The 16294-nt window shown below is 48.3% G+C and overlaps 1 protein-coding gene across 6 annotated transcripts in view; it reads left to right on the top strand.

Moving 5' to 3' along the window:
• The first annotated feature begins 7504 nt into the window (after positions 1-7504).
• Positions 7505-16294, top strand: part of LOC115658385 (cytoplasmic polyadenylation element-binding protein 1) — a 79959-nt gene continuing 71169 nt past the window's right edge. The window contains exon 1 of one of the 6 annotated variants that reach the window (XM_030577201.1): positions 7505-7560. In XM_030577201.1, coding sequence (XP_030433061.1) covers positions 7546-7560 — 15 coding nt within the window. In that variant the 5' untranslated portion in view covers positions 7505-7545. Of the gene's footprint in view, positions 7561-7644; positions 7683-8439; positions 8517-16294 lie in introns of those variants that run through there. The other 5 variants (XM_030577198.1, XM_030577200.1, XM_030577199.1 and 2 more) reach the window with 5 other exon arrangements.

The raw sequence follows: 16294 nt of genomic DNA, 5'->3' as shown, positions 1-16294 counted from the left end.
TTTCCTACTGCTAATTGTACTGCTGCCACAGTGGCGAAGATTCTCCTTAGAGACATTGTACCCCGTTTTGGCATCCCTCTTGTGCTCGACTCAGATCGCGGACCTCACTTTACTGGTCATGTCCTTGGCCGTTTAGAACAAGGACTGGGCATTTCACACTCCTTTCATACACCCTACCACCCCCAGTCTAGCGGGAAAGTTGAGCGTATGAATAGGGAACTTAAGTTTACATTGGCTAAATACTGTCAGGAAACAGGATTAAAGTGGCCTCAGGTACTTCCTTTGGTCCTGTTTCACCTTCGTACTCGCCCAACCCGCGCATTGGGATTATCCCCCTTTGAACTGCTCTATGGACACCCCCCTTTCAAAGGCGGGGCACTACCACATGCTGATGTTTCACTATTGGGAGGGGATCATATGACTGCGTGTCAGTTTCTCTCCCTACAGGCTCGCCTCCGTACCCTTTGGAAAGCCTCGCAGTTTTCCCAGACCGTGCCGCTGGAGGAACAGATCCACCCGTTCCAACCAGGGGACTTCGTCTGGGCCAAAAAGTTCGTTCGTGACGACACCCTCCAGCCAAGGTTTACTGGACCCCACCAGGTTCTTTTGACAACCCAGACTGCAGTGTTCCTGGAAGGACGCAAATCTTGGATCCACCACTCCCACGTCAAGCCAGCCGTAGTGGACCACAGTGACGGACCAGCAGCTCTTGTCACCACTGAGGACACTGCCTTCGACCAGTGGACCAGCTTACCTCTCTCAGACATTAGACTTAAATTGACTCGAAAAAAATGAGAGGACCCTTTATTCTGACAACTGTATGTTTTTTTTATGCTTTTTTAGTTTATTTTCTGCTTATGAAGATAATGCTTTTATTAGATATTCCCACGAGGTTAAAACTCGTATTTTAGGAAATAGAAGTAATTGCTGGGTATGTACTCAATTTCCAGTAAATGCAGCACAGGGACTCCCCTTCACACCCATTCCCCTAACCACTGCTAATATGACTTGGATGCCACCGACTAGAATAAAAGATCCAGTCCAACCCAATCTTACATGGGACAAAACAGGAGTGCCAATTAACAAATATCTCAGGGTAATCAATCAAACAGGATCACTGTGTTTTGTTAAAGGAAAAGGGTCAACTTTTGTGGGAACAAGTAAATGCAACATATATTTTAATGGCACCGCCTTTAGTAAAAATCTTGGCTTCAAGCCTTGCACATCCCACTTATCCCATATGTGGATCCCTCACCCCGATCCAACCTTTTCAACTTTTTCATGGAGGGGCAGGTTTTCAGAGTAAGTTTTTAAAAAGCCCTGCTCAGATCTCAAGGGTGTCCAACTAATTGTTAAAGGATACACAATTGCCTTCTACAACTGCTCAAGCAGTACTACACTGCCCTTTGAGAACAACACTACCAAATTGTGCCTCTGCAGTTCACACAACGACCCCTCTACGTTACCAGGGGAACAGTGGTACAACGGGTGGTGGGTTACCTCCTACTTTGAGAAATGGAATACCCAAAACGCATTATATGGAACATACTGGGTGTGCAGGCCCAAAGCTTATTATTTTCTCTCCCCTGATTGGGCAGGGTCATGTTATTTGGCATGGCTAGCACCGCCTTCTCGCATCTCCCTCACTCCCCCTCATTTTCCCCACGTTCGTAACATCCGTGAAACTGACAGAGATATTAATCTCCGTGATGGTTTGTCCTGGCAGCGGTGGGCTGGTCACACTAGCTTGAAGGGTGCTATCATCCGTCTACAGGGACTATTAGAATCTTTGACCAATGAAACTGCAACCCTATTTGAAAATCAGGCCGGGGAAATGTCCCAGCTGCGCCAGTTAGCTTTGCAGAACAGAATGGCTTTAGACATAATGTTAGCAGCCCAGGGAGGAACTTGGGCCCTCATAAATGAAGAATGCTGTGTTTTTGTAAATGACACCTACTCTGACACTTTTCAACCTACCAAACACCTAAGGGAAATGGCTAAAAACTACTCCTCTGGCCAGCCACCTTATGATTGGTGGGGAGCCTTATGGAATTGGCTGCCCGGATTTGGGTGGGTTAAAAAACTGTTGGTGGGTGTTGTTGGGGCCATAGTAGTCCTTATAATACTGTGTTGCTGTATTCAGTGTGTCCCCTCCCTCATAAACTCATGTAAGTCAGTTTATTCTTTTCCCACTTCAGCTAAAAGCCTTACTCTCTTCGAATTGGCCCAGGCTGAAATTGCCAAGCAGCCCTTGAGATCTTGAAATAGGGTGTAGCTTTTTGATTAATAGTTATCCCAAAGCTACAAATGGAGGAATGTTGGGTCTAAACTTTTGGTGAACTTTGGGGAGCCAAAACACACCCAGACTGGCTGTCTCTGCATAATCCTTCCTGAACCCTTTTGAACAAAACACTGACCTGCAAACTACTCATGACACCCCCTTTATCAAGTAGCCATTAGCCTTTATCTCTATGCATTTACTTGTTAACTTGCTTTTCCTGTAAAATCTTGATTATGCATGACCATTATCTTTTGTTAATCACTTTGTTTACTTCTGTGTATAAATATTGATGCTCACCCCTAATAAAGGGGCCACACTTAATCTAAAGCTTTTAGAGCTAAGGATAGTGTGAGCCCATTGATCAACGCATTGGTGTCTGGTCTCTGACAGAATTGTGTGCCCCATACTAACTCCGCACGAACTCGGGTGCTGGAGAGGTGAGTGAGGACTTGCTTTATTTACCTAACACAGGTGTCCCAGAGGAAATGAACAGAACAGGTAATCATCAAGTGATCCATCCCATTGCCCGTTCCCAGCTTCTGGCAAACAGAGGCCAGGGACACCATCCCTATGCATCCTGGCTAATAGCCATTGATGGACCTGTCCTCCATGGATTTATCTAGTTCTTTTTGGAACCCTGTTATAGTCTTAGCCTTCACTACATTGTCTGGCAAGGAGTTGCACAGACTGACTGTGCATGAAGAAATACTTCCTTTTGTTTGTTTTAAACCTGCTGCCTATTCATTTGGTGACTCCTAGTTCTTGGGTTATGAGGAATAAATAACACTTCCTTATTTACTTTCTCCACACCAGTCATGATTTTATAGACCTCTATCATATTCCCCCTTAAATCATCTCTTTTCCAAGTGAAGAGTCCCAGTCTTATTAATCTCTCCTCAAATGGAAGCCATTCCATACCCCAATCATTTTTGTTGCCCTTTTCTGAACCTTTTCCAATTCCAATATATCTTTTTTTGAGATGGAGCGACCACATCTGCATACAGTATTCAAGATGTGGGCGTACCACGGATTTATATAGAGGAAATATGATATTTTCTTATCATCTATCCATTTCTTAATGTTTCCCAGCATTCTGTTAGCTTTTTTGACTGCCGCTGCACATTGAGTGGATGTTTTCAGAGAACTATCCACAATGACTTCAAGATCTCTTTCTTGAGAGGTAACAGCTAATTTACACCATCATTTTATATGTATAGTTGGGATTATGTTTTCCAATGTGCATTACTTTGTATTTACCAACACTGAATTTTAATTATAGACCGAGATCAAGTCACCTCTTAACCTTCCCTTTGCTATGCTAAATAGATTGAGCTCCTTGAGTTATCACTAAAACGCATGTTTTCTAATCCTTTAATCATTCTCCCTGGCTCTTCTCTGAATCATCTCCAATTATTCCACATACTTCTTGAATTGTGGACATCAGAACTGGACACATTATTCCAGCAGCCACATCAGTGCCAAATACAGAAGTAAAATAACCTCTCCACTCCTACTCAAGATTCCCGTGTATGCACCTAAGAATCACATTAGTCCTTTTGGCTACAGTGTTGTACTGGGAATTCATGTTCAGCTGATTGTCTACAATGACCTAATCTTTTTCAGTCACTGCTTCCCAGGATAGAGTCCCCTATCTTGTAAGTATGGCCAACTTTCTTTGTTCCTAGATGTATGACTTTACATTTGTCTGTATTAAATGCATATTGTTTGCTTGCCTTACCTAGCGATCCAGCTCTCTCTGCCCTCTTCATTATCTACCACTCCCGGACAGCAAATTTTATCAGGGATGATTTTATGTTTTCTTCCAGGTCATTGACAAAAATGTTAAATAGCCGAGGGCCAAGAACTGATCCCTGCGGATCCCCATTAGAAACACACTCACTCAGTGATGACTCCCTGTTTACAATTATATGTTGAGACCTGGCAGGTAGCTAGTTTTTAAGCCATTTATATGTGCCCTGTCAATTTTGTATTGTTCTAGTTTTGTCATCAAAATGTCATGCAGTACAAAGACAAATGTCTTACAGAAGTCTATTATAGCAACACTACACATTTATCAACCAAACTGTTAATCTATGGGAAAAAATTGAGTTAATTTGATGGAATGTATTTCCATAAACCCATGTTGATTGGCATTAATCATATTATCCTCTCTTAATTCTTTATTAATCAAGTCCTGTATTAGCTGATTCATTATCTTCCCTAGGATCTACCAGGCTGACAAGCCTAACATTATCCATGTTGTCCCATTTATCCTTTTACAATATTGGTATATTAGCTTTCTTCCAGTTTTCCACAACTTCCCCAGTGTTCCAAGAGTTATTCAAAATCAACACTAATGGTACAGCTGCTGAGCCAACTCTTTTAAAACTCTCCAATGCAAATTAGCCAAACCTCCCTATTTAAAAATGTCCAACACTGGTAGATGCTGTTAACATCCTCCTGAGTTACTACTGGAGCGGAAAGTGTTTCATCATCATCCCAGGACATGACTATGTCATGCTTTTTCCCCAAATACTGAGCAGGAATATTATTGAATACTTCTGCCTTTTCTGCATTATTGTTATTGATAATTCTGCCATTTCCAGCTAGAAATGGACCAATACCATTTTCAGGATTCTTTTTGTTCCTAATACATTTAAAACTCTCTTACTGCCCTTAAATCTGCTGGCCACAGATTTCTCCTTTGAGCAATGTGGCAGTGTGGCATACATGTTCGTGATGCCTTAAGTTCTTACTTTCCAGAATCTAATTCATTGCCCTCTGCCTAACCTCCCCAAATTCCCCCACATCTCTAGCTGATCAGGTTGCTGAGAGCCTTGAAAACCTGAACTAAGTGAAACTGATGCAGTGAAGTCTGCCTGGGGAACCCCAAATAGCTCTGAGAGATGTGAACTACCTCCTTCATTTCACTAGTGGCTAACTCATACACCTAGTAATATATGTTGAATGTCAACATTGTGGACTATTTCACCACTCATTAAGGCATGCTAGAAAGGAGACGTAGGATGATAGTATGAAGATCTGCACAACCTCCTCTGAATGACAGCTCAGCCCCCCTCACCTATGGGGAAACGAAGGTCAAGAAGCCCAGTGGGCCAGGATATACCTGCCTCACTGTGAGCCCAAGATGGTGTTCTTGGATCCCAGTGAGGAGGAGCTGAGCACATGGAGACCAGACAGCCTGCAGGCATAATGGTAATTTGAATATCTGCACAAACTACAGTTAGCAGCATATCATGTGGACAGAGTTCATTTTATGGGCAGAGCTTGGAAAAGCACCTGTTTTTCTCCCCAATCTGACCCCTGCCTATACCATTCTCATTTCAGACATGTCTTGTTCATATTAAGAATTTTTTCCTAACATTTGTTAGTGGTTGTAGCAAAACTAGGAATGCTAGGTTACCAGTGGCTTTTTAAGCAGCATATTATGCAGATACACTTCTAGCTGAGTTGAATAGCATGGTACTTAAAATGCCTGTCTATACTGTTCTTGATGTTACTACCACCAGTGTTAGCAGTGAAATTAAATTTTAAAGAAAAGGGCGAAAAACAACCAGTGTACTTACAGTTAAATAGTAAGTTATATTAGGCATCTCCAGAAAGGCCAAAACAATCAAAACCAAATAATAAAATATTTTCAACAAACCAGACCAAGAATAGTCAGTTAACTAACACAGTCAATGCACAGATACAATAGAGCACAGTATTACAACTGGGCCCCAATCCTGCGGATTTATTAACATGGTGCCAGACTCTCAGCTGGTGTGAATTGGCATTAGCTCCAGTGAAGTCTATTCCAGCTGAGATCCAGACCCTCAGAGTAATCTGATACACGACTACCCACAATGGGTTTGTAAAGTTACTTTTGTGCTTAAGACTTTGGAGGATTAGGGGACTGAAGTTAATGCTTGCTATATGTGCTTGCTAGGTTGGACTTTGAACACTTAACTGGCCATTTTCCTTAAACTTAAAAATATATTTTAGAGGCCACTCTACACTACACACCTATATTGGTACAACTACCTTGTTTAGGCATGTGAAAAATCCACAACCCTGACTGACATAGTTGTACTGACCTAACTCCTTGTGTAGACAGTGCTATGTCAACAGGAAAGCCTCCACCTCCCAGGGAGGTGGATTAACTATGCTGATGGGAGAAGCTCTCCCATCTGCATAGATGCATCTACACTAAAGTGCTACAGCAGCACAGCTGCACTGGTACAGTTGCACCGCCGTAGTACTGTATGTGAAGACAAGCCTATAGTCACTGAGGGCTGACTCCTGCTATGGATCCATGCAGAATTCTCCTGCCTGCCCATTGGTTCATGGCATTTTCCTCTGGCACCTGGCATCTTTGCAGGCGCACTGTCATGTTAAAGATGAGCAAGGGTCATTGCAACTTGGCAACATTTTAGTGAAATAAAATGGGGGGGGGCTCCTGCCAAAATGGCCCTCTGATGCTGTGGATTTCTAAGCCATACAATGCAAATTCCTAGCAATCCTGATACTTCATGAGTACCCAGTGCCTCATTCAGCTTTCCCATGTGACTGCACACATAGCCCAGGCCACGGTGTGAAGAACAAAACACAGTGAGGGGTGACAGGGAATGGATTACAGAAGTCCTAGCTCCCAGCCCCCTCTAGAGCTGGCACAGACTCCAGGAGTCCTGAGTCCCAGGTCCCTTCTGCTAACCAATAGCTTCCACTCCCCTCCCTGAGCTAGGACAGAGCCCAGAAATCTGGGCTTACAGCCCCAACCACTAGGCAACACTCCCCTCCTCTCGCAGAGGCAGGGCAGAACCCAGGAGTCCGAGCTCCTAGCCCCCCAATCACTAGGTCCCGCTGCTCTCCCAGGGGCAGGGCAGAACCCAGGAGTCCGAGCTCCTAGCCCCCCAATCACTAGGTCCCGCTGCTCTCCCGGGGCGGGGCAGGGCAGAACCCAGGCGTCTGAGCTCCCCCGCTGCGCAGCTGCCGAGCCAGCCCCGGGAACGCGCAGCGCTCCCTTTAACACTCCTTAAGGAGAGTCTGCAAACTCCCCGGGGCTGGGGCCCCGCGCCGGGCGCGACGGCTGTGGGCGGGCCGGCCGGCCCCGCCCTTTGGCGACGCCCCCTGGGCGCCGGGAAGAGGGCACCGCCTGCGCGGGCGGCTATAAAATCCTCCGGGGCCAAGCAGCGCCCGTTGCTGCTGGTGCGAGAGACCAGCCAGCCCCACCCGCCCCGCAGCGACCCCGGCCGCCCGGCCCCATGGCCTTCCCGCTGGTGAGTCCGCCGAGCCCCGGGGGCGGGGCGGCACGTGCTGGCCGGCGCGGAACCGCGTGTTGGCTTTCACGGGCAGGCGGGAGGGGGCGGGGCGCGAGACTCCTCGTGACGAAGTGTTGGTGGTAGGTACAAGGTGGGGGCGGCTGCTCCGGCGGGGTGAGGGGCAGACGTCACCCCCCCCCTCCGCGCTGTGTCTGAGCCCTGCCCTGCCCAGCCCCCCTGGCTCGCGGCGGGCGGGACTGGCGAGGGGAGCGGGCCGCCCAGTGGCGGCGGGTCTCGGGCGCTGCGGCCCGCCGGGAGGGTCCGGGGCACCAGTGGCGCAGCCAGACCTGCTGGGCTCCGACCGCGGCACTTTGCCGCTCTCGCTCTGCGGAAGTTTCTGCGGCCGGCCTGGAGCGGGGGGCGTGGGGTGCGGTGGCCAGCAGGTGCCGGCGTCAGCGGCTCGCTGGGGCAGCGAGACCCGCCCTCTAGCCCCTCCCGCAGCCCGGCTGCGAGCTGTGGTGCTAGGCCGGTAGAGTGCGTGTGAGCTTCCACCCTCGCTGCGCAACGTCCAGTGGCCGGGCCCGGGCTCCCGTCTCCGCGGTGCCGCTGGCGTGTACGGGCTGTGGGACCCGGCTGCGTGTCCGGGAGGGGAGCAGCCTGCCGCCCTGCCCGGCTCGCTCCAGCTGGCGAGTTTACGGGGCGCCTGGCGCCGGTTGGGGAGCGGGACGGCGCTAGCTTCCCGCAGCGGTGGGGCGGGGTCCTGGCGGGGCGCTCCGCGCTCTGCCCCTTTAAGGGCCGGTCCCTGCAGCGCCAGCCGGGCCGCCCCCCCCCTCACGTGGTTTCACACGTTCGCGGAGGAGCCCGGAGCTGCAGCCGCGGCGGAGCCCCCGGCCGCCCCGGCGCTGACACGCCCGGCCCGGCCGGGGCAGCGGCACCTGTTTGCAGCAGCAGCAGCAGGAGGGCGAGCCCGCCAGGTGAGGGCCGGTCGGGGCCGGAGGATGCTTGGTCATTGCTGTGCCCCGAGGGCGCCGCGGCGGTCCCTGCGGATCTGCCGGCGGTGGGTGAGGGGCCCAGCCGGCGGGGCAGGGTGAGCCGCTCGCGAGTCCGGGCTCTCTGTGCCTCCCCCACCCGCGGCTGGGGAGGGCGCTGGGCCGGGCCGGCAGCGCGGCTGCGGGTCACTCACCCCTGCCGGGCGCCCCTCGGCAATGCGCACAGGCCCTGGGCTCAGACTGTCTCCAGCTTCTCGGGTGAGAGCAGCTGTCAGCGTGGGGCGGGGGAGCCCAGAGGCACCGCTCGGCGGGGAAGGCCGGTCCAGCGTGAGCCGCGGTTCCGTGCTGTGCATTTGCTGCTGCTGCTGTGGGGTAGGGGAGAGAGCACAGCGCTTTTCTTAGACTGATAGGAAAGGTGGTCGGAAAACCAAAGTTTGAATTAACTGTTTATGGTAAGGAATTGGCGTAAGCACTTGGGCTCAGATCTCTTCTATAGTGTACCTTACTTTGCTATGATTTCTGCCAGCCCCCCTTCAGGCTTAGGCTGAATCTCTGCTCGTTTCCCTTACCCTGTCCTATTGTGAGCAAGGAGGCTAGCACCTGGTGCTTCACTGCCTGTTGTTTTTCTTGGTTAACCTTTAGAGACTGATTGTAGAGAACCTCTCTACAAAGGTACAGCTCAATCTGAACATTGGGGGCTTGTGAAGAAAACACTAAATCCCTTGGGAAGAAAGGTCTGCACACCATAAGACGTTATCAGATAAAAACACTGGGTAGTTTGTCTGCCATAGTTGCTGCTGCCTATTAGGGCACAAGTGGCTAAGATGTCACCAGGGAAACCTTCAAGCAGACCTCTCAGGATTTGTTTTCCTGTAATGATCGCTGGCTAGAAGGTGTGTATTCAGACTGAGATTTGGAGAATTACACAGAGGATATGGGTCCTCAATCCTTCACACATCATAATGAAAGCTGTTCTCAGCTCTTCTGAATTTAGAGCTTGTATAAAGAGCCAGATCCTTGCCCCTGGAGATGGGAGTACCTGTGCTTAAAACAGGAAGACAGTTGTGCAATCTTTCTCCACACCTAAGGGTTGTGAAGCCCCATTTAAAGGTGGGGGCAAATCTTCCCCCCCTTACCATTCAGCTTCCCCTGACAACAGCCTGACCTCTTTGGCCCATGAACCCCTGCACCAGGGGTGTTCAACCTTTCTGAGCCTCCCTGATGTGCTATAAAAATTCCATGGCACAGGTGGGCCATGGAATTTTTATAGCAACACTTTTTTTCTGCATGTCCAGTGGATTAAAAGCCAGGGTTGGCGTTAGGGCAGGGGTAGCAAGCAGGGCAATTGCCCACGGCCCTGCAAAGCGAAGTTGCTTGGGTTTTGGTTTCAGCCCCAAGCAGCAAGGCTTTCTACCCTGGGCCCCAGCAAGTCTAATGCCTGTCCTGCTCTCTTGTTTTATTTTCTGAAACCTCCTGGGCCCCTGATTGAGAGCCACTGCTCTACACAATCTGAGTGGCATTGCAACTTGGTGCATGGGATCAGCAGACATTCAGATTTGTTCTGTCCAAAAAGTGGTTGGTCCACAACCGTGGTGCCCCTTAACTCCATTGCCTGTACCCATACCTACTTTTGAATGTGGGGGGGAGATGGATGATTATCTTCCAAACTTGTCTGAGTGAGTTAGTGCACATGATCAAAGTACAGTTGTATGCTCTGAGAGCTGCTTGGCTGCTTAATTGGGAGTGGGGTAGAAGAGAGAGTGGTACAAAAATGCTCCCTTGTGGCCTCAATTAGGTGTTGCTCACAAATTGTGCAGATCTGATCCCCACATTATTTAGGCATGAAATAGCGAACAGTTTTTGAGATTTAAATTATTTAGCATGTGGGTTAACACCTTACTAATGAATGGTGCTGTTCAGACCTCTGTTCCAGGCTGCCTGAAGAATCATCTGTCTCTGCACCTGTTTTACTGAGCTTGCTTTTGATGCTTTGTTCACAACCATAACATCTAGATATGCTTTTCAAAAACTGAAGAACAAGAGAGCTTCAGAAATTTGCCACTGAACTGCCATGTACTGCTCCAACCTGAACCATACCTTGGAGCCCTTACTTGTAGGAGCTACTCAACTTTGCTGAATGATGTTCCACACAAACTGAAGTTGGCAGTGGTCTCCCCAGCACTATGCCATGCCAACTTGTCAAGCCACTTTTCAGTTACCTGATGACTGTCTGCTTAGCTGAGTGGCTCTGGTGATGCAATATAGTGGTCTAATTATAGCACAGCTTATTTGTCTTAGATAAGAAAGTGGGTAACATAAAGCATTAAATGATATTGGGGATTCTGTCCAAAGTGCTGTAATGACATAATGTAGTGTTTAACAATAGCCAGGGGTGTTTATCTTGTCTCCCCCAAAGAACACTGTTGCATTAGATAGTCCAGGGTCGGACCAGGGGTGGGGTCAGATGCTTTGCTGCAGCAGCTGGAGAGACTCCCAGACAAAGGCCTGGTCTTGCATTTAAAAATTAAGTTGTAGCATGGCCCTCAGAGCTGTGAATGGCAGTGGAGCTATGCCAACCTAAACCCTGGTGTAGACATAGCTAGGTCAGTGGAAGAATTCTGTTGACCTAGCTACTGCTGCAGGATTACCAACAAGCCTGATCAGTTGAGATGACCTAACCCTGGCCTAGACTGCTCTAGGTCAATGAAAGGACTCTTCTATTGACCTAGCTACTACCTCTTGGGGAGGTGGATTACCTGTCCTACACCAATAGGATTAACACTTCGCATAAATGTCTTGTTTATGCTTGAAATGCTACCACAGTAATGGAAGAACACCTTCCATTGCTGTAGAAAGTTTCAGCGCTACCATGCACTGTGCTGTGGCTGTCCTACTGCAGTGTCTGTAATGTAGTCAGGGCTGAACGCCATGGGGGAGCTTCATAAGCCCCAACTTCCCTTGGCACCAGTGGGCAGCAGCTCTGCCTCTTTGCTGCCACAGCTGAGGGCTGAGCTACTCTCCCAAACTAGGTCAATGTAGTAGTGTGGCTCAGGGATGTGAAACTCCCCCTGAGATGTAGTTAAGCCAGAGGTAGGCAAACTATGGTCTGCAGGCTACATCGGGCCCACAGGACTGTCCTGCCCAACCCTTGAGCTTCTGATGGTGGAGGCTAGCTCTTGGCCCCTCCCCCATGGTCCACCTCCCCAGCAGGCAGCGCATTGTGCAGTGAGGTGGTGTGCTCCTGCAGGGCAGAGCAGCAGCATATCTGGCTCTGGCCAGGCAGCATGGCTGCCAGACATGCTGCTCTGAGTGGCATGGTCAGGGAGTGCGGGGGAGGCTGGATTAAGGGGCAGGAGGTCCTGTCAGGGAGTAGAGATGGTTGGATGGGGTGGAGGTTCTAGGGTGGGGTGGTCAGGGGGCAGGGGGTGTTGGATAAGTGTGGGAGTACTGGGGGCCAGTTGGAGTGGGGGTGTAGATAGGGGTTGAGGCAGTCGAGTGGGGTTGGATGGGGTGGGGTCTTGGGGGTGGTTGGACAAGGGGTGAGAGGTCCCAGAAGTGTGTGGTCAGGGGACAAGGAGCAGGGGGGTGCTGGATGCCCCAGAGGGTTCTGAGGGGGGCAGTCGGGTTGAGAAATGGGAGGGAGTCAGATAGGGGTTGGGGGCCAGGCTGTTTGGGGAGGCACAGCCTTCCCTACCTGGCCCTCCATACAGTTTTGCAACCTTGATGTGGCCATCAGGCCAAAAAGTTTGCCCACTGCTGAGTTAAGCTGACTAGTCAGGACCAAAAGCCATGGGAGGGAGCTCCATAAGCCCCAACTTCACTTGGCTCCAATGGGAAGCAGCTCTTAGAACTACCTCCTCTTTGCTGCTGGGCTGATGAAGTTCTTCCGTTGGCCTAGCTGCTGTCTCTGAGGTAACTTTACTTGCAGTAGTAAGCATCTGAGCTGCCATGGAACAGTTGCTGCTATGTCCTTACTAGTGTAGATACACCATGAGCCGGTAATTCTCAACCAGCAGTATGCAGAGGTCTTCCAGGGGATACATCAAATCATCTTGGAGGGAGAGGGATAGCTCAGTAGTTTGAGCATTGGCCTGCCTAAACCCAGGGTTGAGTTCAATTCTTTTGAGCAGGGGTTGGACTAGAGGACCTCTTGAGATCCCTTCCAACCCTGATATTCTATTATGGTCTAGATATTTGCATAGTTTTATAACAGGCCACATGAAAAGCACTACCAGAGTCAGTACAAACTAAAATTTCATACAACCCATGGCTTGTTTATACTACTTTAGATACTATACACTGAAATGTAAGTACTGTGTTTCTATTCCAATTGATTTTATAATGTGGTAAAATGAGAAAGGAAGCAATTTGTCAGTAACTGAGTGCTATGACACTTTTATTTTTGTATAGAAGTAATTTTTAAGTGAGTTGAAACTTGGAGTATGCAAGACAAATCACTCCTGAAAGTGGTACAGTAGTCTGGAAAGGATGAGCCACTGTCCTGAATTATACTGGCCATGATCTTTCCTGTGGCTGCTTTCAATTTAGATGCCATTGTGGACTTCTTTTAAATTGGTACAATTGGAATTTGTTTCCTTTTCCTAATCTGTTTTGTTCCATCACTAGTTACCTTACTAATCCAGTTTTCCTGCATTTGGCTCTTCTGAAGCAATGTCACAACTCGTTGCATTTCCTTTCAGACAGACCTGTAGTCTAAAGTTCTTATTCTGTATCTTAGATATATGTATCAAGGGAATCCTGGGTCTCAAAATAAAAAATCCCAAGAAATGTTAAATACAGATTATTGTAAGTTTCCACCAAACAAAACTTTCAGATCTGTTATGCCCATCTAGCTGTGAGGCTAGATTGAGCCTGGTCTCAGGCTGGCCTACAGAGGTGATCTTCCAGAGCTGCTGTGGATAGGCAGCTCTGATCTCAGATCAGTAATTGCCAGAATGGTTCATCTTGCTAGCAGGAACTGTTTAACTTGGCTTCCTGGCTAGTATAGACAAGATTGAACTATGCAATAGTGTATTCTCCCTCTGATATATTACTCTTTTGTGCTGCCTCTGCTGGCCTGGGAAATGGTATTGAGCACTGTTAGAGCTACTTAAGACAGTTATGTCAAATGAGAGAGCAAATTCAGCTTACTTATGGTTTGGACTTGGGCATGAATATGGGAGTCCAGGCTCCCTCCACCCATAAAGCCCCAATAATGTTCATGGGAAATGTTCGTAAAGATCAAGGGTGGTGTCTGGCCTTTAATATTTACTATTCTACTGTCCACTGTCCTGCTCCTCAGCCACTTTCTGCCTTGTATCTCTTCCTTCTCCACCCTCCTGTCTGCTCATGTCCTCTGTTCTATATTGCCTTTCTTGCAGCAATTCCCAGTTCCTGGGCTTCTGCCTCACCCCTCTCCATTCCATTTGCTAAAATGCAGTGCAGTAGCTAATCTTGACACAGCAAGCTCATGCCATTACACCCCAGTTTGTATGTCCCACAGGGCATCCAGAAAAATCAGCTAGGCAGGCTCTGGCCCATGGGTACAGACACCCTGGCTTAAAGATAGTTAAGGCAAATGGTCTTGCTTGGGTCCTGTCTACACTACAGAATCAGCCACATGAGGGGAAAGGGGAGGGTTGTCTAAATTGCACAGTAGTTAGTCCCATTTTGCAGTATAATGATGCCACAGCGTGCCTTACCCATGTTTCCACAGTATAAAGGTTTTGGCCTAATGTTATGTGGGAACATTATAATCATTTGTTTCACTTGACTGGAACAATCATTGGGCTTGTGATTTGTCAGGATTCCTATGTTCTAAGCAGGCCCCTGACAGTTGACTTTGTCTGAAGCTGTAGGACTGCATACATAGCATGTGCTCCACAACACATTCTCTCTCAACCCTCTGGGCCACCTAATTGGTCATCACAAACTAGTATATCCTGAGAGTTAGGCCAAGATGATTGGGGTGAAAGGGGGATTGTCAGCCAGATGAACAAGGAAAGGTTGCCCTGTCCTCTACGAAGAAAGAGGTGAGGAAATGGGGAAACAAGAAGACTATAGGCAGGTCTGCATGTAAAATGCTGCCTGGGCACAGCTGCACTGCTTAAGTGAAGACAATCCTATGCTGGAGCTAATCTCCTGCAGAGGTGGTAGGAGAAGCTCTCCTGTCAGCACAGCACTGGCTACCCCAGGGTTTAGTAGGTCAGTAGAACTACATGGCTCGGGGATGTGGATTTTTCACTCCACCTCCCCCAAGCATGTAGTTATACAGATATAGGTCTGTAGTATAGACCTGGCCTCAGATGCACAGTGCTTAGGTGACTACTTAGACATGTTACTGGAGCTGTGGAAACTTCGACTCCTGAGTGCAGGGAGAGTGAGAACTGGGTCAGACTGCTTACTGACTGTAACTGGGTTGACAGGGCCAGTATTAATTGCTTTTTACAGGGCTGGTCACTTTATTGTGGACTCTTCTTGCCAAATGCAGGGAGCATTAACTTGTTTGAAACCAGAGCAGCTGAAGCCAGCATGGCTCTTCCTTCTATCTGTGCACTAGCATGACAACATTGATGCTGTTAGGAATGTGCTGTGCACATCATTCCACAATTTGTATAGATATGGTGTTTGCTTGTGAACACTAATGAACACTCTCCCAGCCTGGGTTGCTGGGAGAGGCATTACCCAATGTAGTTCATGTTAACACCAAAATGGCAGTAGCTGGTTTTGGAGGGGAAGAACAGTATGCAAAGCTGGCATCCATCAAGATTTTAGTAAGATTTTTAAGTTCAGGTCTGCTCACGTCTGAGCAGGTATGTGTTTCTCATTAATCTGTTTGTATTCCCTTAACTGGGTCTCAACACCAACACTCAGTTTCCAGTAAGAATTTATGAAAATGTCAATGCTACAGTATCACATCATCCAGGAATTGGATTGATGCGCTGTTCCCAGGAATGTAGTGCTCTTGTCCTTACTGTGATAGTATGTGAGGCTCCATTTAAACTTGGTGGTAGGAATTTAAGGAGGCCAAAATAAAGTTCTTAGAGTGGCTTTTGTATGTCTCCAATCATTGGGCAGTGTCTGTGTAGAAACACCATAGCAACAGAAGATGGGGCCTTGAGCACTCTTTTCTCAGCTAGTCAGGGCTCAACTTGTGTTCCAGACTTATAACTTTCCACACAGTCAGCACCCCAGGAGAAGTGAAGTTTGACTCTAACAAGGCAGCTGGCAGTCATATTGGAAACACTTTCTTCCATAACCTCATTAGGGGTTTGGTTGAATTTGCATTAGTTCCTTGGAAAAACATGGCTGTTCAGCTTTAAGGGCTGTACAGCTTTACGCCTTCACACCTTCAAAACTCTAAACTGCTCCTTTACTTACCACTTGTGAACTGAATTACAAGGCTGGAAAAGCTGTTGGTTGATGGAAGAAGGTCTTGCTACATGAACACTAGTGTCTAGGTCTCTTATCTAGGTAAGTGTTCTCCAAACTCTTTTGATTACACACCTTTACCAGTAAAAATTTGAGAGCACACCCCTGCTGCACCACAGGGCCAGCTCTACCATTTTTGCCACCAACTGCTGAAGTACAAAAAAGCTGCTTGGACTCCTGCCTGAACTGCCAAAGCAGCACTGATCCGGTGGCACTCCTCATGCCGCACACCCTGAAGGATCCTCTTGCACACCCCACTTTGGAGACCACTGATCTAGCTGACACTGAGATAAGAAAAGCCCTCTGAACAGCTACGGGCTAGTCTACACTGG

This window comes from Gopherus evgoodei, chromosome 10, assembly GCF_007399415.2.
Source record: "Gopherus evgoodei ecotype Sinaloan lineage chromosome 10, rGopEvg1_v1.p, whole genome shotgun sequence".
Classification (NCBI taxonomy): domain Eukaryota; kingdom Metazoa; phylum Chordata; order Testudines; family Testudinidae; genus Gopherus; species Gopherus evgoodei.
Note: the sequence above shows the minus strand (reverse complement) of the source record. Positions and strands in the feature narration are given on the sequence as shown.